Source organism: Tachyglossus aculeatus, chromosome 19 (assembly GCF_015852505.1).
Source record: "Tachyglossus aculeatus isolate mTacAcu1 chromosome 19, mTacAcu1.pri, whole genome shotgun sequence".
NCBI lineage: Eukaryota > Metazoa > Chordata > Mammalia > Monotremata > Tachyglossidae > Tachyglossus > Tachyglossus aculeatus.
This window is the reverse complement of record NC_052084.1, coordinates 22,691,834-22,707,037: the sequence shown is the minus strand read 5'-3', so window position 1 is coordinate 22,707,037 and position 15,204 is coordinate 22,691,834. Positions and strand designations below refer to the sequence as shown.

Genomic DNA, 15,204 nt, shown 5'->3' with positions numbered 1-15,204 from the left:
CTTAACTAGTAGAGCCACAGATGCATGATATAATCACCCAGGATACAAGTTCTTCAGCCTCCCACCTGGAATAAATCCACTCTAGCTGTCAAGGGGCAACTGCTTCCTTCCTCATGAATCTGCATTTTTTTCCTCTGCTAGGCCCTGGGTAAACCTAGGCCTGCCCACCCTACAGTCTGTGGCCAAGCTTCATTGGGTAGTGTAGCTCAGCTGCCAAAGGCATTTTTCTTTTAGCAATTAAATCCAGACACCTTTCTCATCTGACCTCATGCTCAGGGCAGATTGTTAAAGGGGAACAACTATTTGCTTTCTGAGCAGAGAATGAAGGCCCTGCTCTCCCCAACCCCTATAGATATAGATGACATGAAGATGTGAGGCCTGAGCTACATTCTTCATCTCTCTTCCATCCTCTCAAATCAGTGGTGTTTACTACCCACCCCCAGCACTGGCTTTGCCACACTTCCCTCTGCATAGGAAGGCTGGTTTACAGTCTTGTCAACCATGAAGCCCTCTCACACATGAGGGTTTTCACTGTGCTGGTAGGTTTTACACCTTACCTTTCTTCTGGGATTGTCTGATGCTTGTCACTCAATAGTACTTGTTTCACAGCTCCCACACAAGTCCTCTCCCTGCAGGTGGTCCCAACCCTGAATTCTCCCCAAAGGAGAAGCTCTTTGGTGGGGTATCCAAGGAATTATAATAATAATAATAATAATAATAATGATAATAATAATAATAATAATGGTATTTGTGAAGCTATTACTATATGCCAAGCACTGTTCTAAGTGCTGGGTTAGATTCAGGGTAATCAGGTTGTCCCATGTGGTGCTCACTGTTTCAATTCCCATTTTACAGATGAGGTAACTGAGGCACAGAGAAGTTAAGTGACTTGCCCAAAGTCACACAGCTGATAGGTGGTGGAGCTGGGATCTGAACCCATGACCCCTGACTCCCAAGCCCGTGCTCTTTCCACTAAGCCACGCTACTTCATGCTGAATCAGGGAGCTCAGTGAACCCAAAGCAATAAGCACCAGCTGTGTTTCCCCCCACCCTGATCGCCCAGCCTGTAAAGCTTTATCTCTCTGTCTGTTCTGGATGTGACCCCTACTTCCTCTGTCTGTTCTCCCTGGCCCACAACTAGAGGCTTGGAATTAGCTCGCTCCTGGACGGTCATGGTTTTGATCTGTTTCTATTGTTGTCTAATGCTCTCCCAGTTGAAATCTGCTGCTCTTAAGTCTTAAAGCTGTCCGGAGAAAAATACCCCCAAATCATTCAGTTCTTTCTCTTTCTTCTGCTCTTAACAGCGAAGGTGAGATGCACCTCTGCAAAGTCAGGTGGTTGAAAGGAGTCCATTTAATAATAATATTATGGTATTTGTTAAGCCCTGTGTTCACCTCCCTGGACACTGGGAACTCCCTCACAATGCCAGGTCCAAATCTTTGAAGTTCATATCCTGATCCTTCGACATAAGCAACCCCTTCACTAGGACCCCTGGTGTATGCTTAGGATCAGGTATCTCCGGGTCTTGGGCTTGGGGCCCTTCTTCCTGTGCTGGTGAGGGCGACTACAACCCAGCCCCATTGTTTTTTCCATAAGTCATAGGGCTGTCTCTCCATTGTTTGTGCCATCCTTGCCTTCCCTGGATTGATGTCTGTGAAGTTGGCTCTTCCATACTTACTGTATGCTAAGCAAACACATATGAGGTCCATCACAGTCTCTGTCCCACACAGGATTCACAATATATCTTATCCTCATTTCACAGATTAAGAAATGGAGGGCCTGCGAGGTTATGACTCGCCCAAGATCTCACTGTAGGCCAGAGGCAGAGCTGGGATTTTGAATTTGGGTCTTCCTGGTTCCCATTTCTGGATACTTTCCACTGGATTATGCTGCCTCCCTTTTCTTATCTGTTTATTTGGCCTATCTTCTGGACATCCATATCTAGGATTTTGAGATTTTCATGTAGATATTTACATTTTTACAGAATGTTGATGAGTATAACCTGGCCAAGGTTTACTGTGATTGTAGTGAAGGTGAGAAAATTTACTAGCAAAGATTCTGTAATACGTACTCTGATTACGGAACACATTAAGTGTAAATTCTGGATACAAAGCTTTGGAATCATTGGGTGGGTGTCTGCTGGTGGTTTTATATTTGATCTTGGGCTGGAAATTTATTTTGCCATAGTTGTCTGTTGTGCCTATTTGCCGACCACTTCCACTGGCCCCCATGCTTAGGACAGGGAGGAAGAAGCCAGGAAAGCCACTCCTTGGTGTTATTCTCTAAAACGTTGGAAAACCAATCAGACAGAAGAATTGAGGAGGAAATAGAAGTTTCATGTTTGGGGAAAACGGAGATCTTCAGCTATAATGCAGTAAGTAGAAGTGAGCTGTGGGTTTGGGAGAGCTGGACATGGGGAGAGCTTGCGCTGTGGACCTTGGATGCAATCATTGCGCAGGGAGGGATCAGAGTGGATCCCTGGAGGCTTGGAGTCCAGCGTCTAGGATTCTAGAAGACCGAGGGTCCTGTTCCTGATGGGGAGAAGAATATGAGGCCCGAACACTTACAGGGAAATACACAGGGTCTTGATTCATGGAGGGAAGGTTGTGGGGGAGGATGGAGATAGTATTAGATACAAGGAAAAGCAGTTTAACCTGGATTTTTTTAATGCCATTTGTTAAGTGTTTGCTATGTTCCAGTCACTGACCTAGGTGCTGGGGTATATGAAAGATCATCAGTTTTGACACAGTCACTGTCCTACATGGGTCTCACAGTCTTAATCCCCATTTTAAAGATGAGTTAACTGAGTCACAGAGAAGTTAAGTGACTTACCCAAGGTACCTCCTCCACTTAGCAGACAAGTGGAGGAACTGGGATTATAACCCAGCTCCTCTGACACCCAGGCCTATGCTCTTTCCAATAAGCCATGTTGCTTCCCTGGAGTTGTTTTGGTTGTTATGCTATTAAGAATATATTAAGTATTGTAGCTAACCCAGGCCTTGGTGTCTGCCTCCTTTAGGGACTGGAAGAGAAGCTCCAGGTGCCAGGGAGACACATGAGAAGCTGCAGACAGGATCACTTGCAGGCGGGAGCGCTTTTTCTTTGAGCTTCTTGAGGCCAGCCCTGGGAGTGGGATGGTAGGTTAGTTCCTGATGATGACTGGATCAGGGATTTTGGGGAGATCCCTGGACTTCAACCGTAGAGTGGTGGCAACAAGAAAGGTGCAGGGACATGGTGGGCAGTGAATAGGTTGCCCCCAAACTTTCAGTTGAAGAATGAGAAATATGAAGTGCTTTAGGACCTAGGGAAAGCTGTCTGGGGTCCAGACACTCCTAAAGTTACTACTGGGCTCTTTTGTCCTGGATTTAGGGCTGAAAACCTCTAGCAACATCATAGGCTTCTACCTTTCATAGTCCTTCTCTAGGACTCTAGAACAATTTGATTCAACATTTTAGGTCTTTCCTGAACTTTGGTCTTTTCCCTAAAGCCTTCTGAGTGCTCCTTTCATGTCTTTGTTCCTCAGGGTATAGATAAGTGGGTTGAGTGTGGGGGTGATCACGGTGTAGAAGAGGGTCAGGAACTTTCCTGAACTCTTGGAGAAGGAGCTGTTGGAATGGATGTAGATGACCGAGGCCATACCAAAGAAAAGAGTCACCACCAGCAGATGGGACCCACAGGTGCCAGGGATTTTTGCCAGGCGTGGAATGACTTGATCATCAGTGCAGCTCTGGCAATGAACCCGTAGGAGACCACAATCAGAGCAATGGGCAGAAGGGCCAGGATCAAGGTGGCAATGAAAAGCATTACGTCATTGGCTCGGATAGCTACACATGCCTGTTTGATCATGGTGGGCACCTCACAAGCAATGTTAGGAATATGCCGGTTGCCACATCGGGGCAGGCAGGCAGTGATTGTGCTCTGGATTGCACTGTTTCCCATGCCACTCAGCCGCGCCATGGCGGCATGACGGTCATGTAGTGGATTGGCCGACAGATGGCAGCATAGCGGTCAAAGGCCATGATTGTGAGGAGAACACACTCAGTTGAGCCCAGGCCCAGGGCAATGGCGAGTTGGACTGCACAGCCTATAACAGTGATGGTCTTATATGGTCCCCAGAGGTTCCATAGTAACTGGGGGATGACACTGATGGTGAAACAGAGGTCAACAAGGAAGAGATGGGAGAGGAAGAAGCCATGGGTGTGTGGAGGTTGGGGTCCAAGTGGGTCACTACAACAGTGGTTGTGTTGCCTAGAAGTTTTAGGAGGTAGGAAATCAAGATAAGCACAAATAGGACCATCTCTAGTTGGGGCTGGTCAGAGAAGCCCATCAAGATGAAGTCTCTTCCAGAGCTGCCATTGGTCACCTCCATCATCCATCACTGCCAAGAGAAAATGAGGCCTGGGTGATTAGGTTCCAGAAAGAGTGGAAAGGGTGGAGCCCATATGATTCACGGAATCAGCAAGATCCTAACCCCAAACCCATCACAATTATAGCGAAATCCCAGGATGGGATGGGATTTATATTCCCATTTTCCAGATGTCAGTAAGCTTTTTCTTCCCCCATTCTCTTTTTGTTCAGTACCTTCCTCAGAAAAGCAAAATAAACAATCCAATCCAGGGGACTTGCTCAAGAGTTGGTGCTAGAATGCATGCACTTGTGGCAGTGTGTGTATGTGTGTGAGAGTGAGGGAAGAGGAGCCCATGGTCAAGGTAAGTTTGATACTGGAATCACACAGGATTTCATACAAGAACATAAGCAGTGTCATACTGAACCAGATCATCCATCCACCGCTCCACTTGAATTGAGCCCTTGCGGCCTAACTTCACTAAGGGGCACTGCTTCATCCCCATGACATCAGGTTTTCCCACTGATCCCTGCTCCACTCTGGGAAGAACCCAGAAGGGATATTGAGAAGGTTCCCACTGTGACTTCTGTGACTGTTGATCTGACCTGTGAAGAACCTGAAATCCTCCTGCTCCTTCCATGTTTCTACAAAACGTTTTTCTGCATTTTCTACATTTCTGTATAAAATCTTTCAGTCCACATTTCCCCACTCCTCAAGAATCTCTAATGCTTGCTCATCTGTCTCCACATCAAAGAGAAACTCCTTAACATTTGCCTTTAAAGCATTCAATCCCTTTGCCCCCTCTTAACTTACCTCCCTGATTTCCCACTACAACACAGCCCACACACTTCATTCCTCTTTTTCTGAATTGTACTTTCCAAGCACTTATTACAGTGCTCCGCGTACCATAAACGCTCAATAAATACGATTGATTGAATGAATGAATGAATAGTGCCAACCTACTCACTGTATCTCCATCTTGGCCATCTCATTGCCCATTTCCCAACCATGTCCTCTCTGTCATATTTGACAGACTATCACCCTCTCCACCTTCAAACATTATCAAAGGCACATCACCACCAAGAGGCCTTTTCCGACTAGGCCTTTTCCGACTAGGCCTCTTCTCCCACTCCCTTCTGCGTTGCCCTTGCACTTTGATTTGAACACCTTATTCACCCCTCCCTCAGTCCCAAAATACATAAATTAATATAAATGAATAAATTACAGATATGGATCTATGTCTCCCCCTCCAGATTGTAAACTCATTTGTAATGGTATCTATTTAGTGCGGACTGTGTGCCAGGTAGCGTGCTAAGCAAAAACTTCTCACTCGGCTTCAAGGCTCTCCATCACCTCGCCCCCTCCTACCTCACCTCCTTTCTCTCCTTCTACAGCCCAGCCTGCACCCTCTGCTCCTCTGCCTCGTTCTCCTCTCCTCACTGTGCCTCGATCTCACCTGTCCCTCCATCGACCCCCATCCCACTTCCTTCCCCTGGCCCGGAATGTCCTCCCCCCACAAATCCACCAAGCTAGCTCTCTTCCTCCCTTCAAAGCCCTACTGAGAGCTCACCTACTCCAGGAAGCCTTCCCAGACTGAGTCACCTCCTTACTCTCCCTCTCCCCATCACCCCACCCTACCTCCTTCACCTCCCCAAAACACTGTTATACATTTGTACAGATTTATTACTCTATTTATTTTACTTGTACATATTTAATATTCTATTTATTTTGTTAATGATGTGCATAGAGCTTTAATTCTATTTATTCTGACGATTTTGACACTTGTCTACATGTTTTGTTTTGTTGTCTGTCTCCCCGTTTTAGACTGTGAGCCCGTTGTTGGGTAGGGACCACCTCTACATGTTGCCAACTTGTATTTCCCAAGCGCTTAGTACAGTGCTCTGCACACAGTAAGCGCTCAATAAATACGATTGAATGAATGAATGAAAACCCCAGTATCTTTTTTTGCCACTAGGAGGCTAATTTGCTAGTGGCCTTTAATGGCTTGAAAGAGTTACTTTAGTTTCCAAGGTGCCTCCTTCACTTCAGTGTGGAGTAACTAGGACAAAGAAGAATCGACAAACCTGGATGCCACAGAGTCACCCTATTCCGATTCAGCTTTCCCTCCTTATTTCAATAGTTACTTCTGGGTCGGGTCTAACAACTTACAGACATCACCCTTAGTCCCTTCAATATATAATACATCCTGCAGGAAGGCAGCAGTGGTCAAGGGGAGGAGGAGTGGTGGGAGCCACTTGTCTTGGATTAACGTGGAAGGACAAGCCCACCAAAGGGCAAGCTCAATAAATAGTTTGGGATCCTAACCATCGTGTTGCTCTGTGTTACTCGTACACAATGGGAACATGGGAAAATCATGCCAACCTGACATATGGAGACCTTCTGCAGCATCCTTCCTGAACAGTCAGCTTGTCTTCTAGACAGAAAGCTCACTGTGGGCTGGGAATCTGTTTTCCAATTCTATTATACTTTCCCAGGTGTTTAAAACTGTGCTCTGCACACAGTAAGCGCTCAATAAATATGATTGATTGATTGATTGATTGATTGGCTGATTCCTAAGGAAAGGATGAAGTAGACCTGGAGATACAGCCTTCTGTTAAGGGACACCATTTAGGACTAGAAGTGTAGCACTTAGAACAATCTACAGCCAGAGAAAAGGATATCCAGGGATTAAGTGAGATGCCCAGTGTAATTCAGCAAGATCTGGACCCAACATTCAAACTAATTTATCCAGCATTTTCCTACTATAATGAGGCCCTTTTTCTGTTTGCTGTGATTCTAATTGTAGAATCCACCCATTCTCCCACAGAACTTGCACCCTTAACCCTCAACCCCCACCCTCCACCACTGTCTCCAGGCTAACCTCTGACTCGCATTTTAGAGGGAAGAGCAAGGGGAATCTCCATTCACATCCATCTGGGCAAGATAATGATCCCTGGATATTGCTGGGACAATCTCATATTGCATTTGCATTCAGAATTTTAACTTTGAATCATGGGGAGTTATTGGATCATTACTTTTAAGAGGATGAGGAGAGATGAAAGCTTACATTAGAGTTTTTCCTTCTTCCTTCTGATGTGGAAGATTCTCTCAGCTCGAGGGCCTAGAAGAAATTGGATTTTGTGACAGCCATCCCTAACTCTTTGAGAAACGAAGAAAATCTTTTTTTAAGAGGGGATGAGTGGAACTGACTTTGCTTTATGGTCAGGGTCAGGATTGGAGTTAGGGAAAGGCTAAGGCTAGGGTTAGAGTCACAGAGTTAGGGTCTGTCTCCAATAAGGCTTAGTCAGAAATTGCTCTCTGAACTTCCTCTATCTGAAAGGGTGAGAAAAACATTTCAACAGGATGGATTGAGGAAAGTCCTCCAGAAGCTATTCCTAGGTGATAAGAGTTGGAAGTACTGTAGCAGTAAAAGGACTGTGGAAATGGCTTCTTTTTCCTTGAAGATTCATTAGAACTGAAATCTCTAAGTACTGTGAGGGTCAGAGGAAGAGGTGATACCAAAAATTCTCTGTTCTGTTTTCTGTACCTGCACCGGTGGTTCTCTTAAGGGCCACTCTTTCCTCTCCTTCCAAACTGTTAATACGTTAATCCAATCATTTATCCTATCTTGCTTTAATTACTGTATCAGTCTCCTTTCTTATCTCCCTGCCACCTCACAGTCCAGTCCACACTTCACTCTGCTGTCCAGATCATTTTTCTACAAAAACAGAATCCTGGCTCCACCACCTGACTGCTGTGTGACCTTAGGGATGTCACACCACTTCTCTGTGCCTCATTGTCTACATTGGTAAAATGGGGATGAAGACTGTGAGCCTCATTAGGGGCTGCTATCCAACCCAGCACTTAGTATACTGCCTGATACATAGAAAGTGCTTCACAAAAACCACAATTATTATTATTATTATTATCATTATTATTGTTTTTGTTATTTAGGTCATATTTCCTCACTCCTTAAGAACCTCCAGTGGTTGCCTATCCAAAGGCTTTAAAATGCTCAATCGCCTTGCCCCCTCCTACCTCACCTTACTATTCTCCTACTATAACCCAGCCCACATACTTTGCTTCGGTAGTGTTACCCTTCTCACAGTACCTCCATCTCGTCTATCTCATTACTAACTGCGCACTTTCATCCTGCCTCTGGCCTGAAACACCCTCCCTCCTCATATCCAACAGACAAGTACTCTCTCCTCCTTCAAAGACTTATTGAAAGCACATCTCCTACAAAAGGCCTTCCCTCACTAAGCCCTCCTTTCCTCTTCTCCCACTTGCTTCTGCGTCGCCTTGACTTGCTCCTTTTATTCAACTCCCCTTACAGATCCCCAGCACTTATGTACATATCTGTAATTTTATGTTGCCGACTTGTACTTCCCAAGCACTTAATACAGTGCTCAGCACACAGTAAGTGCTCAATAAATACGATTGAAAGAATAACTTTATTTTTTATATTAATGTCTGTCTCCCCTTCCAGACTGTAAACTCAGTGAGGGCATCCATTCATTCAATCGCATTTATTGAGCACTTACTGTGTGCATAGCACTGTACTAAGCGCTTGGGAAGTACAAGTTGGCAACATAGAGAGACGGTCTCTACCCAACAGCGGGCAGGGAATGTGTCCATTATAGAGTTATATTGTATTCTCCCGAGGACTTAGCATAGTGCTCTTGCACATAGTAAGCCCTCAATAAATGACTGATTGACTAAGGAAGCAGAATGGCCTAGTGGATAGATGAGGTGTGCAGTTTGCACCTTGCATGAACACCATGTTAAATATAATCCCCTTTGGTATATCGCTTCCTCTGATTGCAGGTGAGACAGACAGATAGGCTCCTCAAAGACCGAAATGTTGACACACCTGCAGGGGTCTGAGCAAGATGTCTTCTAAGAGCAGGAGGCAATGGTACTGTAATTGGTAGATAAGGGCCATTTACACGGAAGAACGGTCAACAAGCAAATTAAACAGGCTGAAGGGAAATGCCTGTTGCTGCTGCTCCCTGCAACGTAGCTCAGTGGAAAGAGTACGGGCTTGGGAGCCTGTGGTCATGGATTCTAATCCCAGCTCTGCCACTTGTCAACTATGTGACATTGGACAAGTCACTTAAATTTTCTGGGCCTCAGTTACCTCATCTATAAATGGGGATTAAGACTGTGAGCCCCATGTAGGACAACCTGATCACCTTGTAACCCCCCTGCCCCCAGTGCTTAGAACTGTGCTTCGCACATAGTAAACATTTAACAAATGCCATCATTAATATTATTATTATTATACTCTGAAAGAGCAATGGAGACAGCCTGGGAAGAAGGGAACTTCTGATGGGTTGCCCACGCTGGACTCGGCCCATACTTGGCTGCTCACTGTCCTCCGAAGGGAAGGCAGGGGCGGCCCGGGCCCGAGAGACTCCTTGGCTGGCAGGAGGAGCCCTATACCAGGATGGCCCACTAAGGACCTGAACACCAAATGGGACTGATCATCCTGCAGTTGGAAATTCTCAATGCCCCTGGGCTGAGGGCTTAACAGAAGCAGGATCCTTTGCTATTAATGTTTTTCCTGTATAATGCTTTCTTATTGTGATACTGAATATCTTGCTTCATTCCGTTGATGAAGCTGAGTCATGAACCTTCTCCATCCCCAAATGACTCTACTGGGATGTAACAATAGAGTAAGGGCATAGGAGTCAGAATTACCTTGGTTCTAATTCCAGCTCTGCTACTTATCAGCCGTGTGACCTTGCACAAATCACTTCATTTCTCTGGGCCTCAGTTATCTCATCTATAAAATGAGTATTGAGACTGTGAGAACCTTGTTGGGAAGGGACAGTGTCAAACCAGATTAGATTGACTCTACCCAGGCATTTGACACACTTTAAGCCCTTAGCAAATACCATCATTATTAAAAGTCCCTTTCCGCTCTTCCCAGAAACCCACTGTGAAGGGAAACGAGGGTGAACAGGGGCATCAGAATCTCTTGGTTCTTCTCAAAGGCTCTACGACAAAGAGCCCTGGCTAGTAGAAGGAGAGTGAAAGGAAGCAGTATTGCCTAGCAGATAGAGCCCGGGTCTCAGAGTCAGGAGGATCTGGGTTCTAATCTCAGCTCCACCACTTGTGTAACAGATAGAGCCCAGGTCTGAGAGTCAGAAGTATCTGGGTTCTAATCTCAGCTCCACCACTTGTGTGCTGTGTGACCTTGGACAAGTCACTTTACATTTCGGCGTCTCAGTTTCCTCATCTGGTTAATGTGGATTAAGACTGTGAGCCCTATGTTGGACAGGTACTGTGTCCAACTCGATTACCTTGTGCCTACCCCACAGCTTAGTACAGTTGTCTGGCACATGGTAAGTGCTTAACCAACACAGTTCATTTATGCATTTTATTTTTATTTCTGGAGCCTGGATTCCATGAAGGCTAATACATTGGTAGACTCAAGAGATATTGTCACATGTCTGCTCCGCAGAAGCTTCAGGCCAACGGGAGGCATTGGAGCAATTATCATGAGTCTCTAAGGAGCTGCCTCAAGTGGATTCCCTAGATAGAGGGAGAGAGTTTTGAACGAGGCCCTGCCCTTACTTCTGAGTCCCAAAAATAACAGAATACTTAGTTGCTCACATACAATTATTTTCTTGTGATTTTCTTGGGGTGCAGATATGGTTAAGGAGGATGCATGGGACTACCTGGCTTGGGTGGGGTCTTTCTCAAATTAAATATAAGCAATAGGAAAGGAACTGTGTCTGTTTGGTCATTTGATCTTTTTTATGGTATTGTGTTTACAGTGCTTACAATGCTTACAACGTGCCCTGTAATAAGCACTGGGGTAGATACAAGCTAGTTGGTTTGGACACAGTCCATGTCCCTCATGGGGCTCATAATCTTTATCCCCATTTTATAGTTGAAGGAACTGAGGCACAAAGAAGTTAAGTGACTTTCCCAAGGTAACACAGCAGACAAGTGGTGGAGCTGGGATTAGTACCCAGGTAATTCTGATTCCCCTGTCAGTGCACTATCTGTAAGCCATGCTGATTCTCTAACCTCTGACTGTGGAGTTTAGTACAGCCTGTGCTCAATGCATGATATTGATACTGATGAATACTGATGATCTTGATGATACTGAATACGATAGAAATATAATTTAAAACAGTGACAAAAATACATTAATTAAACATCTTGGGGGATTTAATCTATTGCATATTCACATCCAAAGGTGACAGTTTCTGAAGGTTTGTCAATATGTAAAATACTTTTTAAAAAAATCAGTCCTAATTGACTACACCTTCCTGGCTACATTCAGAGGGCTGCACCAGTAGATTCCAGCTTTGCCACCTTTATGCTGTGTGACCTTGAGCAAGTCACTTCACTTCTCTGGGCCTTAGTTCCCTCATCTGTAAAATGGGAATTGAGACTGTGAACCCTATTTGAGAGAGGGATTGTGTCCAACCTGATTATCTTGTACCTACCGCAGCACTTAGTACAGTGTGTAGCACGTAGTAAGCACTTAACAAGTGCCATTAAAGAGATTACTTACACAAATGATAATACATTACAGTTGATGTTACCCTATTGAGTGAATTCTCTTAGAGAGGTTTTCTAGTATTAAGGGGGTTGGAAACAAACCACAGCTTAGCTGGCTAAATTGGGCGGAACCATAGAGGTTATCAAAGCAATTGTCTACCAGGTCACAACTCTATGACACAGTAGCAGCCCTATGTTGTACTCACTTTGGCAAAAGTCAGTCTATCCACTGGCCTGGAATGCCCTCCCTCTGCACATCTGCCAAACTAGCTCTCTTCCTCCCTTCAAAGACCTACTGAGAGCTCACCTCCTCCAGGAGGCATTCCGAGACTGAGCCCTCCCCTTTTTCCTCTCCTCCTCCTTCTTCCCTTCCATCGCCCCCTTTCCTCTGCCCTACCCTCCTCCCGTCCCCACAGCACTTGTATATATTTCTAGTTGTTTATTACTCTATTTTATTTGTACATATTTACTATATTCATTTTATTAATGATGTGCATATAGCTATAATTCTATTTATTCTGATAGTATTGACACCTACTTGTTTTGTTTTGTTGTCTGGCTCCCTCTTCTAGACTGTGAGCCCGTTGTTGGGTAGGGACCATCTCTATATGTTGCTGATTTGTATGTTGCCGATTTGTACTTCCCAAGTGCTTAGTACAGTGCTCTGCACACAGTAAGCACTCAATGAATACGAGTGAATGAATGAATGTATATATATATATATATATATTGATATATATATATATAAAACCTTTGTTTGTACTTCAAGGTGGTCTACACCCATGCCCCTGTACTATTTCATCTGCTCCGTGCCCAAGCAGGAACTTGGCTGGCATGGAAAACAGAGTATAACTGGCTCTGAACAAGACACTAACATTAATAAATCCTTCATGCTAGCTTTCCTTTCTGTAGTCCCAGATCTAGGCACATCTATAGTTCCTGACTCACAAGTATTTGTGATGGGTGAATTTCGATCAAATGTGGGGCAGGGAGAGGGGGTAAAGCAAAGGGAGCGATTCGGGGTGACACAGAGGAGAAGGGGAGGTGAGGAGAAGGGGAGCTTAGTCTGAGAAGGCCTGTTCCCTCCCATTTTGGACATTGTCCATGTCCCACATGGGGCTAACTGTCTTAATCCCTATTTCCCAGATGAGGTAACTGCGGTGCAGAGAAGTTAAGTGCCTTACCCAGGGTCAAACAGCAGACATGTGTGAGAGCTGGGATTAGAATCCAGATCTTCCTGAATCCCAGATCTGTGCTTTATTTAGTAGACACGTTGCTGTTACACTTTCGAGCCTTCAACTCAGCCTTACTGTACTGTACTGTAAAGTACTTTGTGTATTTGAACTTTACAGTATTTAATGCAGTAAAATGACAATGAATGGCATAAGTCCAAAGCATTCTATTATTGGTGGTCTGAAGAATAAGGCTACTTGTATTTAAAAATTCCACTCATGGTAATATCTCCAAATCCTGGAAGCTCTAACCCATTCATTCCCATTGAATCAGTGGTTATTGTGAAATTTTCCCACAAGATGAGAGTCTTCAAGAACACAACACCCAGGCTACAAAAGGAAAGACTGTATACGGATTCTGTCAGTGTAAATCTGGGTAGCTGGAATAATATTCATTGAGATTTTGACCCCTTGAAGGAACAATCAATCAATCGATAATATTTATCCAGTTCTTATGGTTTGCAGAGAAGTGTTCTAAGCACTTGGGAGAATATAATGATCTCTGCCCACAAGGAGCTTACAGTCTAGAGCCAAGTTTGATTTTTGGCCAGTGCTTAATTCTGATTGGGCCGGGGGAAATTGAACCGCATGCTCATTTCAGTCCCTGTCCGAACACCACCAATATTTGATTCTTGATATCAAGTTTCCATCCAGTGGCAGTCTTTCCACAACAGCCTCTTCACTGCCCCCAGCATGTCCTTGTTCCTCAGGGTGTAGATGAGTGGGTTGAGTGTGGGGGTAACCACGGTGTAAAAGAGGGTCAGAAACTTGCTTGAAGTCTTGGAGAAAGAGCTATTGGGCTGGATGTAGATGATCGAGCTCATGCCGAAGAAGAGAGTCACCACCAGCAAGTGGGACCCGCAGGTGCCCAGGGCTTTTCGCCAGGCCTGGGTTGACTTGATTCTCAGCACGGTCCGGGCAATCAACCCATAGGATAGCATGATCAGGCTCATGGGCAGAAGGAGCAAGACCAAAGTGGCCATGAAGAGCTGGATCTCATTGGCTTTTGTGTCCACACATGCCAGCTTGATCAGAGCCGGCACTTCACAGATAAAGTGAGTCAGGTGCTGGTGCCCACAGCGGGGAATCTGGAGAGTGATGGTACTCTGAATCACACTGTTGCCCAGACCACTAATCCATGCTACAGCTGCCAGAGCATGGCAGAACCGTGGGTGCATGATGGACTTGTAGTGGAGGGGCCGACAGACAGCAGCGTAGCGGTCAAAAGCCATGATAGTGAGGAGGACGCACTCAGCTGAGCCCAGGGCCAGGGAGACATAGAGCTGGATGGCACAGCCCACAACAGTGATGGCCTTAGATGGCCTCCACAAGTTCCATAATAGTTGGGGGACGATGCTGGTGGTGAGGCAGAGGTCCACAAAGGAGAGATGTGAGAGGAAGAAGTATAAGGGTGTGTGGAGCCTGGGGTCCAGATGTGACACCACAATGATAATGGTGTTCCCCACCAGGGTCAGGAGATAGGAGGTCAAGACAACCACAAATAGAATCATTTCTAGCTGTGGCTGATCAGAGAAGCCCATTAGCATGAAACCTTCTCCAAGACTGTCGTTCCTCATCACCGGCATTCTTTCTGGTAAGAGAAAGAAATGGGTTGTTCTGGAAAGATTGATGTAGTGAGATCTGAGATTTCTTTAAGGGGAATCCCTTGAAGAAAATGAGTCAAATGTGACAACGAGATCGTGGTTGGGAATAGATTAAGAATCATTTCCTTATCTACATATATTTAAATAATGATAAATTACATATTTATTCATATTATTGTCTGTCTCCCCCTCTAGACTTTGAGCTCATTATGGGCAGGGACCATGTCTGATAATTCTGTTGTATTCTCTCAAGTGCTTAGAACAGTTTTCTGCCCGAGTAAGCGCTCAGTAAATTCCACTGATTTATTCATCCTCATTCTTCAGCAAGGAGATTCTCCCAGATGTTGTGGAGTTTCCCTCTCCTTCTCCTTGCTCCCATTCCTTCCACCTCAGCCCTTCCTATCCAGGCCACCCTTAAAAGCCATCTATGGTAATCAGAGGCATTTAATAAGCGTCTACTGTACACAATACACTGTACTAAGTGCTTGTGAGAGTATACAAC

The 15,204-nt window shown here is 45.1% G+C and overlaps 1 protein-coding gene and 1 pseudogene across 1 annotated transcript; both read right to left on the bottom strand.

Annotated features, from left to right (window-relative positions):
- Positions 1-3,481: 3,481 nt before the first annotated feature.
- LOC119940561 lies at positions 3,482-4,372 on the bottom strand (annotated as a pseudogene).
- Positions 4,373-13,736: 9,364 nt separating this feature from the next.
- Positions 13,737-14,684, bottom strand: LOC119940964 (olfactory receptor 2G3-like). The gene has a single exon (XM_038761379.1). The coding sequence runs from the start codon at positions 14,682-14,684 to the stop codon at positions 13,737-13,739; it is 948 nt and encodes a 315-aa protein (XP_038617307.1).
- Positions 14,685-15,204: the final 520 nt, after the last annotated feature.

Coding starts and splice junctions, on each gene's coding strand:
- LOC119940964 (XM_038761379.1), bottom strand. CDS start 14,684: ATGCCGGTGATGAGGAACGACAGTCTTGGAGAAGGTTTCATGCTAATG.